We start from the raw sequence: 24,884 nt of genomic DNA, 5'->3' as shown, positions 1-24,884 counted from the left end.
TAACTGGATTGAGATCTGATTTAAACTAGTAGCATTTACACCTGTCAGACAGAGGGTCTCCAGGAACCTGGAAGTTATGTGAAGCAGACTCACCACTGACGGCCTTGGTAATGGCCCTGGGCATGTTTCCATTGGACAGTTCCCTATAGGGGACCTGCAGAGTGGTGTCAAGACTGCTGAAACCCTCTTTTAAAGAGTGTTGCTTGTAGTACTCCACCAGGTCCTGTGTAAAACAAGCACAATGAAACAAAAACACACATTTAATATTGGTAAACCGGGGTAAATCTAGCCGGTGGTGTGTATAAATGTAGGCCTATAGCAAAGAAAGCAAAGCATTGTGGGAAGGTTGGTAAGGGAAAGGTTGCTTGTTTGATCTCTACAGAGGAAGTGTTGCTGAGCAAGGCAACTAACCACAATATATCTTGCTATCTTCCCGTTTAAAGTTTATGTGAAACGAGCTAATATTAGCTACGACCGTATAATACCACAGACAGCTGCTTACAACCTGTCCTTGTGGCTGTGTGAGAGTATACACAAATGTAAAAATAAACCACCAGTAGACATATTTTTTAAAACAAAATTTTGGCTTATATGCTGCGGTTTATCTCAAGAGAGTGCTGCAAAAGTAGTGCAATGTCAAAATGATTATGCTCATTAATGCTACAGCAGTTTATAGGGCACAAAAAATCCATACAAAGTAAAAAAAAACATTACCAGCACAGTCTTGAACAGCCGGCTCTCAGCGATGTAAAAGCAGCCATCCTTGGTCAGAATTTTAATGTGCTTGACTTTATCGTTGAACCTGTGGAGGATGAATAAGACATGGGCTGCTAATCAACTATACATGCTTCCACATCAATCCAGTCTCTATGGTGAACCGTCACGAAGGTCTGGCTGAGCTGACTGTCAGTTTCCATGCTGAGCCAAGCAACTCTAACAAGAACACCTTTCGTTTCGTCCACAGCAGTGGACCCGGGTCACTCACATCAGATAATAATTGTACTGCAGATAACTCTCACATTGTGCTTTGCATTTGTTATAAGTATGTTGTAAGTATTATCAAATTTGACTGTATACCAGAGGTTGTGACACTCTTAATCAACCCCTTGAAGAGCAAAAATATTGTGTATTTAAAAAAAGGAAAGAAAATACAGAAATAACAATAAATAAAAAATAATTGTGTGTAACAGACATATTTGTCTCTATTCTTTGTCTCTTTTAATCATCACTCAGATTTCTCATGCGTGCAACCCCCAGTTTGAGAACCAAGCAGCACCCTCCGAGAAAAATGTATGTATATCTAACATACATTATCCCCCACAAAAGAAAAAGCAGCAATGGGCATGGATAAACAACTTCTTTACTGATTACTGATTAACTGATTAGCAATTACTACTACAAGTGTGGAGAACTATTCATCACAGCTCAGTAACCCCCTTCAATAGTATTAATTAATAATTAATGTAATTTGCTGTTCATTACTCACAGGGAAACTGACCTTAGACATTATTGCCAATTCCACCCCCATCCCCCCTTAACCTCAATATTACTTTACTTTACTTTAAATGGGGTTTTTTAAATAATAAATGCAAAGTTTTGACATATTTTGTGTAATTCATTGCATTTTATTCTAGTAACCTGCTGCATTTGCATTAAACTTTTTTTATTTTTTTTAATTTTTTTTTTTTACACCTTATCATTTACTGTGAAAAAAAAAACGTTGCACACCTATTTGTGTAACACAGCAGACCACTTGAGTGTATGCTGCAGGTATTATTAAATTATATTATGTCATTTTAGTATCAGCCTCAGTCCTTTGTTGAAAAGCAGTACAGGCCTAACTTGAAAATACATGGGTCAATGACGTATAAGGATTTTCAACAACTCAATTTTAGAATAATAAAAACAAGCATATCTAATGCAGTAGTTCAAACATTCAGAATGTTGTGTACCTGAAAATTCATATTATAAATTTGAAAGTGATTTTAGTGGGTTTTTCAAGATTAATTGGCACTGGCCTTAAAAAAAAGTCATGTGGTGCGACCATGATTCATCTTGAAATGTCTTATATAAATAAAAGATCATCATTTACAAAAAAAAAAAAAAAAAATGCAAATACTTTGTTTCCAAACACTTTATATTACTGAAAACTTGTAAAAAAGATGTGAAGCGTGTTAAGTAAATTAATTTATTTCAAGATGAATCATGGTCGCACCACATGACTTTTTTTAAGGCCAGTGCCAATTAATCTTGAAAAACCCACTAAAATCACTTAATTTCAAATGTATAATATGGATCTTCAGGTACACAACATTCTGAATGTTTGAACTACTGCATTAGATATGCTTGTTTTTATTATTCTACAATTGAGTTGTTGCAAATCCTTATACGTCATTGACCCACATACAGTATGCAGTGCATACACATGTCTTCCATATGGTAATATGCAAGTTACACTGGAGATAGATCTGCATTGTAATTCTCCCTATGCAGTGTATAACGGATGAGAAGAATATGGTCATGTTGCAAAATTCACTGATACATTATGAATATATGGTGAGATATACATTATTGATGTGTGTTGAGTTATATGGTGCATAACACCCGGAGATAGATGAGCCATGTTTGGTGAAGGCTATCTTTCTTTCCACTCAAGGCTGCGCACATAACACACACAAACACACAACATATCATTCAACACACAAACTGACCACTTGTGCAGTGTCTGACATTAGACAGCTCCACTTGATTAGCAGAAGCTCTCTGTATAAAGCTCCATTATCTCAAACGGCCATCCTGATAATGATCTTAAGCAGTGAGACAGGCAATTAGGATTGGAGTGTTCAGAAACTGGCCCTGCACATCAAAGCTTTGAATGAGGGACGGTATGAGTCCACCAAACCAAATGGGCTGGAATGGTGTGTCACTAGCTAAATAGTCTTAACATCCAAACACCATTTCAGAGTGCACCCTCAATCGTTATAATCTCTAGGAGCTGTCATGCAAGTTCAGGAGGACTTGATAGTCCTTTCTGTTTTTTTAAAGACTGAACAAGCTTTGATGCAGCCTGAAAGATATTCGCTTGTTAAATGGACAGCGTTGTATTTCAAAAGAGGGATACCGAAGCACTCAACTTGCAGATAAAGCGGCCATTTATGGTGACCTAAAGGAAAGGATGTTTTATCTACAATCCAAGTGCGTTGCTAGCCTTTCTTTGAAATTCATTTCTAAGAGCAATAGGCAAAGAGCAAAAAATAGCAGGATGCAAAGCTATCAAACACTTCTTGACCATGTGCGCATATAATAGAGAGGTGCTACAAGAGATCATACCATTCACAATCCCAATGCTGCATTCAGTTGAGATGTGAGGTTTGGCCGACCATTAAAGTACTCTCACTGCTACAGTGGCATGATGTAAGGTTTGAATGAAGACTGTGCCAGGAAGGAAGGATAAGGGTCCTCTCACCCATATGACAGAATAACCAAACATATTTCCTCGCTTACCTGGAGTATTATATAAAACCATGGAGATAGTTTTGGTTTTATTCGCCAAAGTCAAGAAATATCCATATCTGAGATTTCTGCCTCCACCCCAGTACAATGGAGGGGAACAGATTTTTTTTGTGTGTGATGTTGATGCATTGAACAACTTCTCTCTCCAGGACAGTACCTCCATTAGTCTGGATTTGACATTACTGTTAAAAGTTTTTAAGATTATTTTTTACTGGTACTTGTAGTTCTGATGAAACCTATTCACAGTGAGATCTGCAGAAAATCCACTAAGAGGTGAATAGTAACTTGAAGTACTTGTTTAATGCAAAATTCCACTCGTTTCCATTGTATTCGGGTCCTGCTTTGACAAAGCTAATCCAGAGCACCATACTGAATGATGTCCACAAACAACAGTGGCTCATTCATCGTTTTCTTTGTAAATCAATTATTACATTTTCCCTCCAAGACCACTTAAAACATTCGACTCCCATTCAGATGTTTACATGCCTAAAAATAGCAGCATGAATGACGATACAGCATTAGTGACCTGGTAATCACTTCACTGTGAGGTAGTGGAAACATGAAAGCAAAGTATGCATTTTATAACAAGTGGCTATTGATGTGTCCACCACTCATGCATATCAATATTTATATTCAGTCTATGGCCATGTTGCAGCACATATTCATGAAGTTACTATAGTAACCAATGTTTCTTAACCCATTCAACTCACTACACCCTCTTTAACAAATCCAAATGCTCAAACAATGCCTATGGTTAACTTCACCAAAGCCTTTAGACTTGACTTGACTTACTCTTTTCTATTTTTAAGTTCCATCACAACGCTTGTAATAGCTGATATTCATAGATCTGGGTGATTTTCATTGAAAGCAATATGATGAAATTTAAATCTGAAATTTGGTACTGGTTACAGAAGGTGTGTCTGGCATAGATATTTTGTTGAATAAGAATGAATGTTGAATATAACATACTGGATACCGCAGCAGTCAGTATTAATGCATTTACAGGGCAGCAGGACCGGGGACAGTGTGTTTCCTGCAGCTTCTAAATTGCAGTGGAGGCAAAAATATATTAGATAAATATGTGAAATCCTGGGCAAATTCAAACCAATACTATCTGTGTGGCTTGATACCATTAGGGGTGAGTGAGGAAATATATAAACTGTGCATAAACTGTGATTCATCAGACCAGGGAAGCTTATTCCATGCCTCAGTCAGTAAAACCCTTTTGATGATTATATAGTCATTGAAACTTCTTGTTTGTTAGCTTACATGAGTGGAACATAGCATGAGCTCCTTGCGCTGCCATGAGTTGATTAGTTGTTTTATTTTCAGATAATGAAGCATTGTTGTACTGAGCCTGTTATTTGCATGTGATTATTTAGTTTGCATTAATGATTCTTGCCTGTCTGCTCTCACCTCTTACAATAAGGTGTTTTTTTGGGTGGTTGAGTATGGAAGTATACAGAAAACAAGCCATCATGTCACCTACTTTATACTGATAGCGTATTCTGTGCACTCTTTACTCCTGTGTCGAACCAGATAGGTGCTGTTTCCTCGGTCCAGGAGCTCCACCTCGGCCTGGTATCTCTCCATAGGCCCTGCAAACCTGAACCACACGTGAACAGCTACTGATCTTACACTGCAATCGATCATTCTGAACACGAGGATGAGAACGGTCGATACAATCAATAACATAGAGGTAAGAATGACTTGCGGTTATTGCTAGCAAATCTACAGTCATTTGTTTTCATCACTTACCAGAGCTGGGCCGAGTAATCGACAGGTTTTGGAACCTGGCACGGAGAAGAAATTGCGGTTATTTTGTGATTCGGGGGAGTCGATATTCAAGGGTGGAAGGTCATTTGTAGTAATGTGATATTTAAGCCACATCTAATGGCTAAAATCAGTCTTCTACAGTGAAAAAACTACAATTGAAAAGCACTACATTCCTACGCTAAGACATCAATAGTAGCCATTATCCGCTGAATGAACTGTAATCATACTAAATGTGTCTTATTGATTACGAAAAATATGCACACTTACACACGGGCAAGGCCTCACAGCATCACTTGGAAAGAAGCCAATCTTGCTTGTTGCCAGAATTCTGCCCTGCAATGGCAACTGGCTGTTAATCGCATTATATTTGTCTGGGAGCAAACGACACCTCTCTCTCTCTCTCTCTCTCTCTCTCTTCCTTTTCTCTTCCCCTCCCACACTCGTTTCAATAAATCCTCGGCAATTAGCACACAACAAGCAGTGCATCTAATTTGCAAACCCAAGTTAATTATGGTTCAAACTCTGCCGGCAGTTAGATTTGTACTGCATCACAACAAGAGCTTCGTTTAACACTAAATAATGGATCTTATTCTGGTCTTTGAATATCCAAACAGCGTGAGCTCTCCGCCTCGTACAGAAGACTAACAATTGCGTTTTCGCTAACCTGCCTCAAGCGAACATAAGCTTTATATGAAAATCATTAATTCCTTCAACAAACATAGTGTAGATACACTGTTTCCCAGCAAAGTAAACCCATTTGGTGACACAAATTAATGTCTTTATATACTCGTTCCTACATATTTTACTATATCATGCATATCATCTGGTAGACAGTGATGAGCAATAAACTCAAGATAATTTGAGTTCCCAATTCCGAGCTTGAGGGTCAATTTGAAGTCCGTTGAGTCAATCTGAGAGGACAGTGAGTGTTGAGGGCATGTGGAGCTCTTCATTCAGCTTCATGCCCTGTTTATGCTTTCCTCCTCACTCCTCTTTATTAGTATGAAATGCTTTTTGGGACCGTGCAAGCCCTGGCAGTAACTAGATTGGAAAGCGAATCTTTACCCATCTCTATGATTCATTCTGTGTAATAACATTTCATCAAAAGGTTTTTTGAGAGCCTCTCTCTATTTGTTATGCCTTCGATAAGCGTATGATAAAGATTAAACTTATTACTCTGTTGGCATAAACAGGCAGCAGCCAAAGGATCAAATGAAATTACAGTGATTGATTGTATTGTTCTGCCAGCGGGATAGGGATAATTGCCTTCTGGGTAACAGGGGATATGAATTCTCAATGTTCTGTAATTCCATCCTCTGGCGCCACTGGGGACGCTGAAGATTAAAGGTGCCCTGTGGAGTTTTCATTGTAAACAAACACAGTTTTGTTTAGATTCAGTGTTTCTCACCAAAAAAGCATTGTGTATTTAAATAAATATGTGGTTGTTTGGCACCTGTTTTACATTTTGGAAATTATTTTGTCAAAGAAAGAAACGTTTCTGTGAGAGTAACATGTAAAATTTGTAGTAACTAAAATTTGAACTATTCCTGAATCATAGATGGCGAAGCTAAAATTAACATTAGATGTTATATCCATTTTGCTGAAGTTTGTTATTTCACATAACTATATTAAATTATATTAAATCCAACCATAATGGAAAAAACAGCTAATACGAACTTGCGCAACTCATATGTGGTAAAGCTACATTTAAATCACTTATTAAATGTATTAAAATGATTCATTTAAAATACTATATTGATTTCAGTTTAATAGATAGACTGAGTCAGAGCTACATACCTATAAACTGTGGAGTGTAAATACTCAAAATAAAGTAAATTTTCTTAAACAAAGGATTTAGAATAGACCAAAAAAAAGGGGAAGAACATATTTTATTGATAGATGTATTGTCCCCTCACATACACTGAAGACTATCTAAAGGCAGAGTGCAGTGCTTTGCTATAACTTCCACTCTTCCACACAGTTTGCAGGCCATGCATTAATTTGAAGCTAATAAGTTGAGCTGCAACCCTTCATTATACTACTCTCTGCATTGTGTTAACCTATTATATTGCTCTCTGCACTATGTCAACCCATGTTCACTGTGTGCATATCTGTACACATTCATAATGTATGTTGATAGAAAGACATAATACTATTAATATGGGAACCTGCTCATGAAGCTCCACTAGGATACCATTTTGAAACCTTATTACAATGTCATTATGCACTGACTAGAATGAACACAAATGTGCATTATCATTTAATTCCTTTGATTATCACCCCACCCCCTGTCCCCCAAAGCCTGCACGGTAACCATGGTAGCAAACAAAGCAGTGCCATCAGGTCTGCAACATGACATTCTGCTTGCCATTCGAGCAGCTTACTAGAAGTCTCCTGACACTCGAGCCCCTCAGCCTCCACCTTGTGCTCTGTCACAACAGAGAGAAACATGGAGCATAGGAGATCGGGCTAACTGCCTACTCCCAGCTGTGCCGTTGGCAAAGACCGCGGTCTGATTGGAGAAGCACCAGAAGGAAGGATGAGGCTTTTAATGCCGCCGTAAAGCAGAGTGAGAAACAGCTAGGGAGGCTGCCGGAAGACCCCAGATAAATCGCGACCCTTTCAAAAATAGATAAGGTCAAACACTTTTCACCGTTGGCTGACCCCGTGAGATGGTTGCTAAATGTGCCAGTACATGAGGTTGTGCACTATCATTAAAACATCCTCCAGAAGCTGAGGTGTCTGCTGTTTTTATTATCTCACTTTGGCACTCAATTAATCAACTGAAGCCACTAATTGGTTAGATCATCTGACGTAGGCTCTGATTCAATCTGAGGAGTGAAAGAAAAGACAGCTACCCCATTTGTATTGTAATTGGGGTTCAGAGGAGTCGGTGCAGATCTACGCCTGATATCTCTAATTGAGGCTGACCTCATCATAATGGTTCTGTCATATTTATGGCTCACCTGACAGGACACAGAATGTGATATATAACCACAATACATTTTGTATTATTTTCTGACCAAATGGAGATAAATTGGGGTTGTGTCTCCTTTAAAAATCTTCTATAAAAATCTATAAAAATAAGTCTTTTTTTTATTGTATCCTTCGTCTTATCGTGGCACAACCAGCAGGAGAGAGAGAGAGACAGAGAGGGGAAATGACATGCACCACAGATTCAAACTCATGACACTGCAAAGACATTGCGTGCACCGAGCCGACCCGGTGAGCCGTATCATGTTATTTTTTCATAGAGTCGCAGATGTTGAGATAAAAAGAGGATGAGTTGAGTGACACCCACCTGCCACCAGGAGCTGTGCAGGTCGGCAAACATCAGTTCAATGACATCCCCCGCGTGAATGCTTAGTGGGGGCCCGCGCTGGGGACAGGGGATGCCACTGTAGTCTCTGATCACAACCATCCTGGGTAAACCTAGCAGACAGGGAATACAAATACATCTATACTGAAATCTTTAGATATTTATCTAAGAGTCTACAGCAGTGCAGCAGCAGCAGTGTCTGATTGTTTCATCATCATCACGTTCTGGTTGATGCATTAAAATACTGTAACTCTGACACATGCTGAACATCAACCAAAATTGAACAAAAAGACAAACAGATTGTGACTAAAAAGCTCAATAATTAGACCAATTAAAAAACAGGTATCAATCAAGGTAAGACTCTAGGTGGAGTTTACGTTTTACTACTTAACAGACCGTACCTTTACCTTATTAGCTTTTTAATTGTTCACTTTTTGTTGTTGTTTACTTATTTGCTTCTTTTAGAGAGTGTTGATATTTTTAAAAGCAAATTTAAGACCTATCTTTTTAATTCTGCCCTTTTTTTCTATTTTAGCCTCTCTTTTTTTACTACTTGGACTATTCTGTTTATTCTATTTTATTATTTCTTCTTCATAACCCACTTTGTATGTCTGTTTTACTTCTTTACTTTTACTCCTAACATCTCTGGTTTTACCCACTTTATTCTACAGTGACTTCATTCTATTCTTTCCTATAGTATATATTTAATATCTTATTAATCTTTTATTAGCTCTTTATTGTATTTAGTTTTTTATTTATTGATTGATTGATTTTTTATGTATTTATTTTTCAATTTTGATCCTACCTCTGGTGTTTCCTCATTGCATATTCTTGATAGTTATGATATTGTTTCCTGATTTTAATGAGTTCCTGTTTTTATGTTATGTGTTGCACCACGATGTATGAAAAGAGCTATACGAATAATATTATTGATTGATTGATTGATTGATTTAGTAATGCTATGACATTTGTTTATACAGTAAGGCCAAAAATCTAAAACCTTAATAATGGATGAGTAAATGAAGGTTGGAGATGACGTTTGACTCTTGTAATGATGCGATGATGATTGCAATGATGATGTCATGCCAGCACATCATGTGGTGGGCATAGCACATGGAACATTTCTCAGCCTACACAGAAACAACTTGGATTAACATACTAACAGACTCTGGATTCAACCGCATCTGATCTGTCTGTCAATAACTGTGACTCCACTTTCCTGAGTCAGTCCTAAAACTTTAAAACCCCCAGTAAAGTAAACAGAGACACAAGCTCTCAGGCTCACTCCAACCCAACACTATCAAGCACTCCAAAAACACAGTAAAGCAACTAATGTTACATATCTCAACACAATGTTCATTTTTTAGTGTTGTTTTTGCTTCATTCTGATTTTATTTGCTCAGGTTTTGACCTATCTGTCTGTAAGATTTCCATCTCCCCTCAAATTAATGTAAATTCAAAAGATTCATGTGTCTTTAAAGAAACAATGTCCAAGTCAGAAGATGCTGTCAACAGTTTTTTTAGGCACTATTTCTTCAGTTATATTAACCTCATTTAGTCATTTAAATAAACTAACCCTTTAATAATTCCTCTACTCCTCTACTCCTCACTTACAAGATCCTTCACAACCTGGCACCATCATATCTCTCGGAACTGATTCACATCTACAAACCTTCCCGAACTCTCCGATCCTCCTCTGCCAACCAGCTCTTTGCCCCATCTGCCAACTTAACTACCATCATGGGGTCAAGAGCCTTCAGCCGATCTGCCCCCCGCCTCAGGAGCTCTCTCCCACCAGACATTTGCACTTCTGACTCTGTTTCCACCTTTAAATCCCGCCTGAAAACGCTCCTATTCAGAGTGGCATACTCTGTCTCACACTAACTATGCAATCACGTCATCATTCATATTTATTTCTTTATCTTTGCACTAAATGTTACCTGATTTATATTGTTTGATGTACTGTTGTCGTGTTTTATGTGCCTTGTATCATTGAGTGCTTTGAAAGGCGCCTTTAAATATAATGCATTATTATTATTATTATTATTAATAATTGTTAAGGCTAACCCTATACAAAACAAATCCTTTCACCACCATAAAGGTTTCAACATGAGTGATCTCTAACATGAACATAAACGCTGGAGCTCTGACAGTCTTTTTTGATTGAGGTCTAAACCACCAAAATGGCACCATCCTAAAAAGCAGCAATTGACTTCCGCAGGAAATTCATCTCTTTGAATCCTGTACAGTACGGCTCCAATCTATCCCCAGCGTGGCAGACAAACACAGCCACAAGCATCCGGCTAAGGCTAAGACGAAACACTGCTGCCAACTTAAAAGACACAGCCACTTACTCTCCCCAGACTCACACATCCAGCCCCCTCAGACACATCTCCCTTCCAGCCATGGCTCCCCTGCAAAACCAGCCCAAGGAAACTATTAGCTGACGGTGACCTCAGACGAATGGAATATATCACATTCATGGTTTTAATAAGAACAATAAGCACGGCTGTCTTTCTCATAAAGCCCCTTATGGAAATTGATTTATCACAAAGGCACAGCTCAGCGGTTGAGGCCGACGCATATAGACTGCTGCAAGTGCTTTTTCTGCCAGCATTTCTCCCGCCACGGATCTCATAATGATTCCACCCACTCCAATTCATCTCAATGCCGGCTTGGGTTTAGGCATCGCGGCATGCGGTGAGAAAAGGGATTTTAGATCTTTGGTTAAGGATCTCTTCCACAGACTGTTATTCACTGGTTATTCTTACTCAAATATATTTGTCAAGATAAAAAATGTTGTTGATCATTTCCTCCTTTGAACCGTCTGTGTGAGCAGGAGAGATTTGTGTCAGTGCATTTCTAAGAAAACATCTTTTTTTTTTGAGAGTGGAGTAATATTTGATCAGAAACACGAACGATCTATGATAACATCTAAGGGTTAGCTTTAAACCACCATCTATCTCCTTCAGGTCTCACTCTGGCCTCTGACTAAACCATCCCCTTTTCATCCCGTCTGTGTTTCTGGTTTTTTTAGAGAGCCAAGATGAAAGCGAGCAGCTTAAGAAGTACCACATAGCAGGCTCTCGAAAGTGGTCAAGCCATACTGACCTGGGTCTGATGGTGCCGTACTTTCCTGTGGATGCAAACAGAAGATAGAGATTTTTTTTTAAAAACCGAGCAAGAAAGACAGAAGTACAGAAGGAGAAAGAGATTGATAAATATAAAAAGAGGTCATTCTTGTTCCCTGTGTGGGATCAGCCTGACCCGAGGAATGAGTCATACTCTTTATACAATCATCAGTGAGTGTGAAAGTGTAGTCTAACCATTTTAGAAGTGGAAGACATTAAGAGTACAATTCAGGAGTTCTTTATGTCCTTTCTTTAGGGAAGGGGTGGGGTGAATAAGTGGGTCAATGACGTAGAAAGATTTTCAACAACTCAATTTTAGAATAATAAAAACAAGCATATCTAAACACTAATGCATTCAAACATTCAGAGTGTTGTGTACCTGAAAATTCATATTACAATGTGAAAGTGATTTTAGTGGGTTTTTCAAGATTAATTGGCACTGGCCTTAAAAAAAAGTCATTTGGTGCGACCATGATTCATCTTGAAATATCTTTATATAAATAAAAGATCATCATTTACAAAACTTTAAAAAAAAAAAAAAATGCAAATACTTTGTTTCCAAACACTTTATATTACTGAAAACTTGTAAAAAAAGATGTGAAGCGTGTTAAGTAAATTAATTTATTTCAAGATGAATCATGGTCGCACCACATGACTTTGACACAGGACGCCAGTGCCAATTAATCTTGAAAAACCCACTAAAATCACTTAATTTTAAATGTATAATATGGATCTTCAGGTACACAACATTCTGAATGTTTGAACTACTGCATTAGATATGCTGGTTTTTATTATTCTAAAATTGACTTGTTGAAAATCCTTATACGTCATTGACCCAAATACATGAACTCTGGATCATTTTATTCACATTTTGTCAATGATTCACCTTTTTATTACAGAATGTTTTCTGTATTAATCTTTTTTCAGATAGTGTCAAAAATTACAAACACAAAATATTAGGGGGGGAAAAAGTTGGATTTTTGCATTTATTGTGAAGTGGAAGGCACATCCAGATTTCCAAAAGTAAAAGTCTATTTTTTGCATATATAACTGTGTCTTGGACTCATGGTTTTTGGACTTTTTTTGTGTTTTTGTTCTTTTGGCTTTTTGTGTGAGGCCCCCCCCCCTCTCTGTTATCCAGTCCTTTTGGTCATACGGTTTTTTTGCTAGTTCATATTATTTGGGTTGTATCTTTAAAGGACCACTTGAGAAACTGTTGCTTTCTCAATCGACTCTCCTTGGAACAAAGTGCTCGACTATCTGCTAACGCTGGTAACGTTATTCCGAGCTGTGGTTGTCTTCCAGTTCTGTTTATGTTGTTTCATGTAAATTTAATGTGTAAGCCACTCTGCTTGACAGACTGATCATTTGTGTTTTTGTCAGCAGTAATATATGCTGAGTGTATTTGACTCTGTGCTTGCTTGTACACTTATTTCAGTCGCATTGTGTTTAGTATATGCATGATTATATTTTATTTTTTGGAGTTTTTTTGGTTTTCTATTTGCTGTGTTTCCCTCCAGTCTCGTTAGTAAGTGCCGTGCTCCCAGTGTTCCCCTCAGCCTATCAGCTCCTCTCCTGCTCTTTGTCTAATCACCTGTTCCACATTCCCTTATTACTTGTGTTTGTACTATAGTCCTCGATTTCAGTTTGGCGTTGTTAAATAATTTGTTCGATTCTGTCCTGTTTAATCTGGCCTGCCTGCACTTCTACGTCCTGTTCCTAGTTAGTTAATAAATATACTATTCAGCTACTCCTGCCTGCTGTGTCCTGCATTTGGGTCCACCTGCTTCACACTTCATGACAAAAGTGACTGATATAGAGTCATGAATGTGCTGCAGGAATAAGACTATAGACTTTTAAAGTGTTTAATTGTAGTTTATGTTTAATTATTATGTGCCAGAAACCTAAAAATGAAATGAAGAACAACCCAAAGAGTAGCAGCAGAAGCTCTGATTGAACAGACTCTGATTGGATAACACATAACGACGGTGTTGGACTTTTAAATTAAGGACATTTAAATTTTCGGGGACACACTGCTCACGCCTTTAAATGAAAGAGCAATCACAAAATTGTAAATGTTAAAGCAGGATAAGAAGTAATTGTGAGATGGGATATGATTGGTAGACACGTTTACAAATTAAGTTAACATCTTCAAATTAATTTTGTGATGATTAATTCATTTAAATTTATTATTAAAAGACAGAATAAGGAAATATAATTATTAATTGGCAGATTTAAGGAGTTTTTAAAATTTATTTTTATTATTTATTTTTTTAGAACCTGATGCATAGAGTTTAATTTAAATGCAAATGTAATTGATTTCTAATGCAGTACATTTATTAACACTGTTTATAATTATTCCAGTAGTTCAGGCACCATAGACCAATGGTTCTCACACTTCATTTTAATGTCAATGAGCCCTAAACTCACAAAAATTTGGTAAGATTTTGTCCCAAGCACCCCCATGTGATAAGATTTGTGCTTATACATATTCTATTATGGAGAATGTATGAAACCCATGACCAAAATATTCTTTTATTGGATTACTTATGGATGGATTTATAATTAAAATAAATGATACATCTGTATACTGGGGACCCCCTCAATCACCCTTGAGGGTCCCCACACCTCACTTTGAGAACCACTGCCATAGACTGAAAGTTGGAGTTGAAATCATATAGATATAGATAACAACATTATTTACATCTCTCATTGTTCAAAGTTATGAGTTTGTGTGTGCTCTGTCTGCGCATGTGCAGGTGTGTATTATTTTATCTGCTTGTTACGTGTCACTAATTATGTTAGCTTTGGTGTCTAAGTCAAAGAAAGAGAAACAGTCCGGGTCTTACCTTGGGTCTCGTCTTTGCAGAATCTGCAGTCAGGTGAGAGAAACGCACAGTGAGAAGAATACAATATCAGTGTGTGTGTGGTAGCTTCCTGACATACAACCTCAACTGTCAACCTCTGCTGGCCCTCATCCCGCCTCAGAATGCATAAAGACCACAACGCTCCAGCTAAGAAGGCTTGTCACAGGCCTAAGCTGCCTTTAGCTCTCTGTGTATTCAGGGAGGATAATGTAACTAAAGTGTGGAGCCAGACCGATGACAAACAGCTAAAGCTTGACACAGGGGAGAGATACAACGACTGAGAAACAGACACATGTGTATAAATTAGTTTAGCTTTTAATTAAACAGTTGACACAACACAATGTATATCAGCTGCAGATTACAAAATCTCTGATGGAGAATTTGGAAGGCAAAATGTGACCCCAGGACTCCACTTCAGAATAAACAAATTCAGGACGGTGCCCTGCTTGATCCACAGCTGCAACTAGAGGAAAATCTCTTTAATGGCAATTTACCAATTAGATTTGGAGGTATAATTTGAATTTTCGCCTGAGGATGGAAGAGCAAGAGGAGGTCAAGGAGTCACCTCAGTTGGAAATGTTAATTCTCTAGGTAAGCATGAATAGCCACAGTAAAATTTTAATGCATTTCCATCCATTTGATATCTTGTGTTTAAAGACACCAATCTGGTCTGAGGGTGATGCTAGAGGAAAGCTCATTGAGTCCCCACAATGTAAAGGAATCATCCTCCTGGGAGCATATATGTGCTCAGTAAATTTCATGGCAATCTGCCTTTTAGATTTTGATATTTTGTGTGTAGAAGTGGAAATCGTAGCCACGTGGTGGCGCTACAGAAAAGGTCAACATGGAAATGAAGCCATTAGTTTCCAAGATAACTTCTCATGGACCGAATTGTTCAAAAGTCAAAAAAGTTCAAACTGAATCAATTGGAGAGGTCTCATCTCACCTGTTCTCCCACAGACTCCCAGTCGGCCCAGGCACTCCTTATGGGCACCCAGCCCACATTTCACACAGAGATAACCCTGGTTAAAGATGCCCCTGGAGACAATAAAGCATAGGATATATCTCATGTATAACAGCGTCCTTAAGAGAAAAACACCTTGACATTTTGAATTTTCAGGCTTCTGTCGCTCTCTCACGATAAGAGAAATGACACAGGAAATGTCCTTCAGCTCTCCAAAGCCATAAATATGATACTGTCTGGTGTGAACTGAGACAGCTCATATTACAATGAAAACCCAGTACTAATAAGCAAGTTTTGGTTAGGGGAAGGACTCATTTTAAAGTAATAATTTTCCCTAAAGTGCCTCAGGAAAACCGACTGAAGTTCATAATGTCAGGTTTTCATATCCTAAGTATGAAAAAGATTTGAAAGTGTATTTTCCTACTAAAAAGGAAAGTACTGTCAGCGCAATAAGATGTTATTTACATTTCTGAAGGCAGGTCAGGATGGTTGGATCTTACCTGAGCAAGAGGTGACAGAAGCTACAGGAAGTGATCCTTTCAAAAGTGTGCATCTTGAACTGGTGGGAGTTGTGGTTGGCCTTCTCTGGTCGGATATTTGATCTGAGACGGGACATAAGAACAAAAAAATATTAAAGGAACAAAAGAGTCTACAGACATGATAGCAGCGTCCCAGGCTGAACTTGCTGAATAGGCACAGTGGTGCTTTGAGATAAATGATAACGTCAGCATGCTAACATACTCATAATGAAAAATGCTAACATGCTGATCTTAGCTAGGTATCTTTAATGTGTCAGCATGAAGTACAGCTAAGGCTGAGGGGGATATCATCACTTATATTTAGGCATAAACCAATATTGGACGAGAAATAAGAAAAATCAGGGGAAAAGAAAAAGAAAAGTTATCCTCTGGCAACCATAAATGTTGATTTATGACAGTCTATCTAGGAGATGTTGTGATATTTCTCAGCATAAGTGAAAACTGTTGGAAAAATCAGATGATCCCCCAAAGTCCTGAATATTAGTTTCTGGTGGTGAAATTTGGCAAACCATCCAATAGTTGAGATATCCGACCGCCGGACCGACTTACCAACATTGCCAACTGTAAAGCTATGCTGCTAACATGGCTAAAGTCATGTGGTAATTGGGTTTGTGAGTGTTTTTCAGTAGTGGCAACAATTTTCTCTCAATTAACTTAATATAAAAATCATGCTTAATCATTTGTTTATCGACTCTATTTATTTGTGGCTAACACAATCTGCAGCTTAGTCTTTCAACTGACTGAAATGAAAGCAATTTTACCCCCAGCGAATGTGTTTGTCTAAATGAAGAGGACTTTAATCAGCCCAGACAAATCCAATTTTGAGCTGCATGTGTTCAGATGTGAGAGGGGAAAGATGCATATCTGAAAATAAGCATCGCTTCTGGAAAGCAAACAAGCACAACTGACACAAAACCATCGCTTTGTACTGAACGGACCGTAGCCACTTAAACTGAGTGCTCCCATAAGTGAGTCCTTCATCAGGAGCTCATATCCTCTTTGCAGGTACAATTTTCACTTTCTGAATGGGCCCCTTCTGGTGTCATTACCCAATGCACAGAGGCACACATTTGTGTTTTCAGACACACAGCCCGCATCTGCAAATAGAACAGTTTCGAGGCGGGTGAAAAATGTTTATTTCTTCCCTACATTTTTGGAATGACACATGAGGTTTTGAGCACATTTCAGGGGCTCGGTGATTATGGAGGTGTATGAACTCATACATGACTGCATAAACTTTACAGTTCAAGTTAGAGAAAGACAAGCCCTAAGACAGTGCATTGTTTATTGCACAGTTGTTTTACTACAGTGCATATATCAAGTATAATCCAGCCTGGAATGAGAAGTGAACACATATTCAGGAAGGCTATAACAGTCAGTGTGATTATCAGGGGTGTTGTTTTCGCACATACCCACCCCAAACAAAAAAAAGTATTTGTTCAGTCAATCAGAGTGTAATGTCAAACAAGACTCTGTATTCTGTATTCTCTCACATCGACACAACAAAGAATGCATGCAGGATATCCGCCTGCACAAAACCTCCCACTGATACAAAATAATACAAAAGACAGACCTCCATAAAGCAATGATATGAAGAATCATTGAGGCGGAGTGATTTCTTTGTAGTTTTGAACTTCTGTGGAACAGTTTATGTGTAATGTGTGGGTGTGTGTGCAGGAGTGTGAGTGTGTTATCGTACTGTTGTCAGCAGTGTATGCTTGATTACAGCTAAGACCTGATCAAACAGTGCACATGAAACAGTCAACACCTCTCTCGGCCTTGGAATAACATGCATGCCAACAAAGACAAACACCACACATACACACACACACACACACGTACACAGCGTGTTTGTCCTACGATACACACACACATTCACTGGACTTCTGTGTCGCTCACAAACTCACAGCTGTGGTGTTCGTGTCCACTTGTACTTACATAGCCATTTCAAACTGATCCAGCCATTTCTTCTTCAGCTCTCTGGTCTTGAAAAAGAGTTCAAAGCCCGTGTGCCCCTGGTGGTGAGTCACGTAGAACCCGTAACACCACTGTGAAGGTCAAGAAGAAGACATTGATCAAAGTGAATCTATTTTCTAATACATGTGCATGTACATTTGCATATGTGGTGTATGTTTATACAACATATATATATATATATAATACCATGACTACATTTATACTGCAATAATCAGCTCAAAGATTATACTGCACAGCTTCAATAGTGAGTTGCACAATTGTGTTAAAACTAAGTGAAGGATTGTTTTTCTTAATAAAGTGTATGTTCTCCTTTCTCTAATACCAATAAGAGATTGGCATGAATGTACCTGTAGGTTTCAAGTAAATGTGCATTTTCACTAACGAAATATACCCAAACTAAATCCTCCACTTTTCCACTCGAAGCCAGAATTGGGCAGTTTACAGTATTAAAGCCTCTGGATAAATCCCCCACAAGATTTAACTGACCCACTTTGATGAGAAGATTGATACCGCTCTCATACAGTATGTGTACAGTGACTAAACACGAAGCTAGAGTCAGGAGAGGTTTAGTTTAGCTTAGCATAAAAGACAGGAAACAGGGGGGAATGATTTACAGATCTGAAGCTAGGCTACTGAAGCATGGAGATGGTTTCTCCCCTGGTCTGCTGTTCTGTTATCTCTCTCCTTTAATGGTGTGTGCATGTAGAAGTGCAGTCAGTTGCTGTACTGGTATTTTACACAGGTATGCAGGCTTCCTTTTTGTTATTTTATTATGTATATTTCTTTTGTAATGTTAATTTTGCATTTTCTTTACATGCAGTGTATATTTCTATGTGTAATATTCATACATAAAATACAAAAATTGCCTCTGATGTGTGGGAAAGTAGCTTTTTTTAAATTGTAACTATACAATCAGAATGAGATGTATTTTGTTTTATGGACTTATGAAGGATCAAATGTTGTGGTGAATGTAACAGTACGCAAGTCATACAGTCATTCGGCTGCACGCCCTGCTGAGGAGAGGTGTGCATATAGAAGCTCGGTCATGTGAAGTTGCTGCACTGATATTATTTTATTTTACACAGCCCTTGAGAGAATAAATCCCCCTCTGGATGACAGCAGTTGTCCTTGTCTCATTCCTCCCCAGCCACAAACACAACATGGATTTTGTATTTTTTGCAGACCAGACCAGCTACATGAAGACTGATTCCGGTATAATGCAGCTCCATAAGCTTAGCTACTCATTCAAATACCAATCACATTAGAGCCAATCCGTGCAGTGTGTTGTATGTCTGAAAATTGTTGTCTGTCTCTGTTTTTTTCCCAGTTGTTTTTATGACAGATGCCACCTGGCTGCAAACCAAATTGGTTGATTAATAAAGTTGCAGCAGCCATGCCAATCCATGTCCTTTTTTTCTCCAGTTCTGCCAGTGACAACATAGACAAAGATGATTTGATCTCCTGACATACAGTACCACCATAATTGCTGTCATCAATCCTTACTGGCCTTGTTTCTTATGTCTTGGTGCCAAAACTGGTGCCACCAGGCTCACAGGCCAACCACAGTGTGTTGGCTGCTGTTTCTTATTAACGTCACATGAGCAGCAGCAATGGGAGTTTAACCAGAGCTCTGCTCAAAGAGGAATTAAGCTTTGATGACACTGAGGCAGAGTCTACGCATCTGCCTCAGAGAAACCAAACCATTTGTCAAAACTGTAAATTTAGGAACAGTATCAACATTTCTAAGACACTGTTGCCAGATATCTTATAGTAATTACATCAATTACAAAAAATAAGGATGTAAAAAGAACTGCTGCTTGCTTATTTGCTCCAGTAACACATTGGCAGCTGCCCAGCAGAGCCAGGTTACTCAGCCATTGGCCACCAAGTAGCTCCACTGAAGCATTTACAGGTTAAATACCTTTCCCACAGGCGTATTCAGGATTGTTTTTCAGTCCAATCCCAATCCTCTCCACTTTTTCTACCCTAATCTGTTCCAGCTTGTAGTGTCATACCTAATAACAGCAAAGTGGAGGGGTTTACTTATCGATGATTGGCTGGCCCTGCAAAAGTCCTGAGTGTTTTAGAGCTCTGCTGAGTGTTAAATCATTGATGACTGGGTGGGTGTTCAGTGGCACCACATTCACACTCTGAAGTTTCATTTAGCAGAAAATGATATATAGCTATAGGCAGCCTTGGAGGCTCGGCACATTCATCACCTGATATTAGCATCTCTGTCCTGCGGTGTGTGTGTGTGTGTGTTTGCGGGTGTGTGTTGAAGTGGATGTAGGTACACACTGTCTGTAGGTCTGTGAATATTTGTCTTTTTCTGTGTGTTCTGTAGTCTTTGTACACATTAATCTTTATACGTGTGTTTTTGTCTTTTTGTGTAGGGTATGATCAATGGAGCTTTATGTTGGAGGGTGGAAGTATCCAGACATGTGGAGCAGAATTACACTGTTTGTCTCATTACACATTTAGGGAGAGATAATAATGTTTGAGACGACTACAGTATAAACAATGACAAACACACACATAGTTCCAAAACACACACATACATCATGACTGCACAATAGAGTAAATGAGCATGATAATGGAGGCCCTTTGATAAAAAAAAAAAAAAAAAACACAGAACCATCCTATTCTGGCAAGCTGTCAAGTTTCACATTCGTAATCAGCACCGGAGTGAGAAGACACCATCTGTGGGCATACATCAACAAGACATCAACAAGTCCCCTCCACTACAATACGGTCTGCAAACGTTCCCACAAGGCGGAAAATAGCATACTGTATAAACTGTGTGGGGTGACGAAAAAGGGAGCTTAGTGAGCTTCTAAATCAGGATTTTCCAGAAAGTAGAAAACACCGCCGACCTTACACAATCATGTGAGATATTACTCTCATTAGGCATCTATGATTTACGCAAAAAAAAACAAAATCTGCAGCCAAGCAGATGTTGAATAGCAACATTTCCATAATATTGTTAACTTAGATTAATAATTTAAAAATGCGATGTTGAGATAGAAATAATATTGCAATTAAAAGTGCAGAAATACGAGTATTTTTGCATATGAGTTCATATACAGGTTATATATATATATATATATATATGAAAGTATATTATGTCCTCTCTGTTCTCTGACCTTTTTACCCTCTCGGTCAGAGGTCGGGTTGTTGGTGATCTTGAAGTAGTTGAGGTCAAGTATGTCCTTCATCTCGTAGATGTCTCCGCGTCTCTTGCAAACAATGACAGCCACGTCAAATAAAAAGATGTGTCTGTAAAATAAGAAGTGAAAATGAACCTTTTTATTCAGCTGAGATGTCTTAATTATACAGCAAACGTAGTGTCTTACTGTGTCTGTGTAAGTATCCTGATAGTTTGGTTTGTATGAGCATTTGTAGCGGTGATTTAATAGAAGGGATGTATGTATTATCTTCACACTGTTTTCACTGTGGTAACATTGTTTTTTTGCGATTCTCCTGCCTGCTATAACATTTCCCTTTTAGGACAAATATGCTGAAGTTGAACAACCTGTCTTGTTTCCTCTTGTCAACGCTGGAGATCATGCGCACCTCTCCGTCTCCTTTTGGCCGACCGAAGCTGATTAGAGGCTGGTTCTAAAAGTAAAATAAAAAAGGTTTTAAAAAACAAATACCAACAAGCAACAGTAAGTAATCCACTGCATTCAAATGTATAATTCAGACCAGAGGTTTTGAAAGTGGAAGGCGGGCCTCCCCACGGGGGGGAAGCAGTTTCAGGGGAGGGTCAGTGGAAGTAAGTGGGAAAAAAATATTACATTAGTTGTCAAAATATTACAGCAGTTATCAAAGGGGATCACGTACAATAGTCTAAATGTGTGTTATTTGGGTTAAGAGATAGATCAGAGATAGGGTAGTTTTGGGGAATTTTCAGTTTTTCAAGCTTTCCCAGAGGCACAAAATAATAAAATGTCTTCAGACAGACTTTTTTAATGTATTTGGTGTAGTCTGAAGTATCTCAAACAGCAATATCAGGCTATCTTGGCTCAATGGGTGAGTGTCAATGGGATAAAAAAACATAATCATGATCCCAAAAGCATCCAGAAATTGAGCAAGAGGGGAAGGGTGGTCCCTTTTTCCAATCTTTGTCTGAGGGGAAGCCCATAGTCTCAGACTTTGAAAACTCTCTGTATCTTTTACTGCATTTAGCGTCAATGTCTCAAGCGTTGGAGAATGACGTCAATCATGCAGTTCTTTCTCCCATCAACCCCTTGATGCAGAGCTCAGATCTGACAAGCCCAAGTTTACTAAAAGCATGTGAAGATCAGTGTATGTTTTATGAAGTTTCTAGTTTCTAGTTACAGGGTTCAGCTAACTCAATGCATTCTGGGGAGCATTGGTTCCCATCATATAATGCATATTAAAGTATTCTTAATAAAGCATCATAGAACTAATGGTAGCATTAGCTGATCAGTATCAGCTGATTCTTGTAATCACCACTCATGTTCAAGACAAGACAAGAAGGCGTTTTTTTATAATCTGACAATCTCTCACTCATATTGCTTCCGCTGATGGTTACCCTTTTGCTCCAACCTTCTACATCCTGCTGCTGACTGTTTCAACTGTTTTCTCCCTTCATCACATTATCTCCTCCTGCTCTACTTTCTTATTATTACCATACTTGGAAATGGCATCGGTTGCCTTACGTATGATGTGTATTCTGCATATTTGCACTTCCTGGTGATGTGCTTCTGGTGGGTTCTGTAAACAAAGGGGTTTATGGTGCTTAGCGCTGAAACCTACCTGATTTCACCATCTGTGGCGGAGTTGTTTAATTTGATATTTTAAGTACGGGAATCATTCCTTATCTCGATGCAGTTGCTATGAATGTCACCTTGTTTAAGCCTTCAAGGAACAATTATTTTCATTATCAAATAATCTTCTAATTATTTGTTTTATTGTTCCATAAAATGACAGAGCCTAAAGGGATGTATTAAAATGTTCAACAATCAATCTAAAATATAACAATACTCTGTTTATTATCATATATGAAAAAAAAGAAAGCAACAAACCTCCACATGTAAGAAGCTAGAATAAGCAAATGTTTAGTGCTTTTGCATCAGTTATCAGAATAATGATTGACTAATGAAATAACGGACTAACTGACTCATTCAATTTCCAAACTTATTATTATGTTTGGAGATGTCAATTTCGAGTGTAACTTTATAAGTATATTTAAAAGTATAGATCTGAAAAAGGCCAAAAGGCGAACATTAAAGAAATATTGCAGAAAGACACATTGACCAGACAGTCAATAACATTGATTAGGTTAATCCCGGTGAAATCACTACGGTTTTGTAACTTTCAGATTGCATTGACCCTTTCAATCCACAGACAGAGCAAGTGTGTTGTACGTTTAATGCACGTGTCCGGTCTGATTCCCTTAGACCATGTCAAATTTAGAGGAAGACTGAGCTCATCGGGTGAAACTTAACTCGCAAACGTTGACAAAGTCTAGACAAACAGCTGCTGATAGTTGCAGAGAAAGATTTTGGTTTACCAGGTTTTCAATAGACCTCTGGTACTGGTCGATCTCCCTCAGAGTCTCATTATCTCTCTTCACTTCGTTGACATACTGAGCCAGGTCCTGACAACACAAACACATAAATACACACATATTATACTGGTTTAGTTGAGTACAGAGGTGTTGAAATATGTCAGAAAAGGTTGAGTGCATTTATTGTATTGTAAAGCCTGGAAAAAGACTCTGATATTGTGTATTGTACATTTGATTTGTGTGTGAGTACGCTGCTGAGAGTTTGCTTCTGCGAGCTATTATAAATCAGTCCTTCAAGTTGTAAAGCAGATTTCCCTTTTCATTGCTCAAGTGCTCAAATCAGCTGCTTATCAAGTATCAGAATACCTTCAGGATGAAGAGGGCACTCAGCGCTCACTAATGTAATGTAAATGTGAAGTTTTATCAATTCACAACTATTTGGAGCTGTGGAAATGAATGATTTATGATTTTCTTCTTTTTTTGTAGTCAAGGAAAAGTCGATAGTCGAGTGGCAGAGCCTGTTTGGAATTATCCTCTAAATCAGTGTGCTATTGGTAACAAGCTGAAATCACAATGATTACACACCATTTACCATAAGCACTGCACTTACTTTCATGGCATCGAGAGCGATCTTCAAGTTGCTCTTGTCGGCAGAATCGTGAGTGTGTTTGACTAGTTCCTGATGGAGGAGGACATGAAAAAAATGATGGACTACATTCACACAGTGATGCAAACACATGCACAAACACATTTAACAAGGAGTTGTTGGATTATTGATTTCATAATGAACACTACTTCAATGTTCCACCATGAAATTTTCATTAAAAAAAGCCTTTTTCTTCTAAAAGGAAGACCACCCATTTTCTTAAATGAATCTATTTGAACGCAGTAATAGAGAAATGTAGGCAAAGATTGACTTAATGTTTCAAAGACATGTATGTTAGGGTTAATAATCCTGTCAGTGCCCCTGAGCAAGGCGCTGGCAAAGCAGCTGGAGCTGCACTACGGCTGCCCACTGCTCCTAGCGTGTGTGTGTGTGTAGGATGGGTCAAATGCGGAGGATCAATTTCCCCATAGGGATCAATAATAGTACTCCTTCTTTTTCAGTTAATACCATAGTCTTTCTGTTTTAATTAAAGCTAAATAGTCAGAGAGATACATAGGATTTTTCTTTCATCTGATTTGATTCATTTTGTAAGAATATGGCGTACGACCCAACAAATCATCTACAAACACTTTTAAATAAATAGCTCAATAGCTTT

General features: G+C 38.3%; 1 protein-coding gene across 1 annotated transcript in view; it reads right to left on the bottom strand.

The window, feature by feature from the left end:
• Positions 1–24,884, bottom strand: part of LOC133990338 (guanine nucleotide exchange factor VAV3-like) — a 48,056-nt gene that overhangs the window by 7,114 nt on the left and 16,058 nt on the right. Inside the window, exons 11-24 of the mRNA XM_062428618.1 lie at positions 24,233–24,301; positions 23,626–23,712; positions 21,619–21,704; positions 21,230–21,362; positions 18,048–18,157; positions 16,071–16,172; positions 15,553–15,644; positions 11,716–11,725; positions 8,591–8,759; positions 5,557–5,622; positions 5,272–5,306; positions 5,003–5,119; positions 715–802; positions 139–223 (exon numbers count right to left, since the gene is read on the bottom strand). Coding sequence (XP_062284602.1) covers positions 139–223; positions 715–802; positions 5,003–5,119; positions 5,272–5,306; positions 5,557–5,622; positions 8,591–8,759; positions 11,716–11,725; positions 15,553–15,644; positions 16,071–16,172; positions 18,048–18,157; positions 21,230–21,362; positions 21,619–21,704; positions 23,626–23,712; positions 24,233–24,301 — 1,249 coding nt within the window. The remainder of the gene's footprint in view (positions 1–138; positions 224–714; positions 803–5,002; positions 5,120–5,271; positions 5,307–5,556; positions 5,623–8,590; positions 8,760–11,715; positions 11,726–15,552; positions 15,645–16,070; positions 16,173–18,047; positions 18,158–21,229; positions 21,363–21,618; positions 21,705–23,625; positions 23,713–24,232; positions 24,302–24,884) is intronic.

This window comes from Scomber scombrus, chromosome 11, assembly GCF_963691925.1.
Source record: "Scomber scombrus chromosome 11, fScoSco1.1, whole genome shotgun sequence".
Lineage (NCBI taxonomy): Eukaryota > Metazoa > Chordata > Actinopteri > Scombriformes > Scombridae > Scomber > Scomber scombrus.
This window is presented reverse-complemented; position numbering and strand designations above follow the sequence as displayed.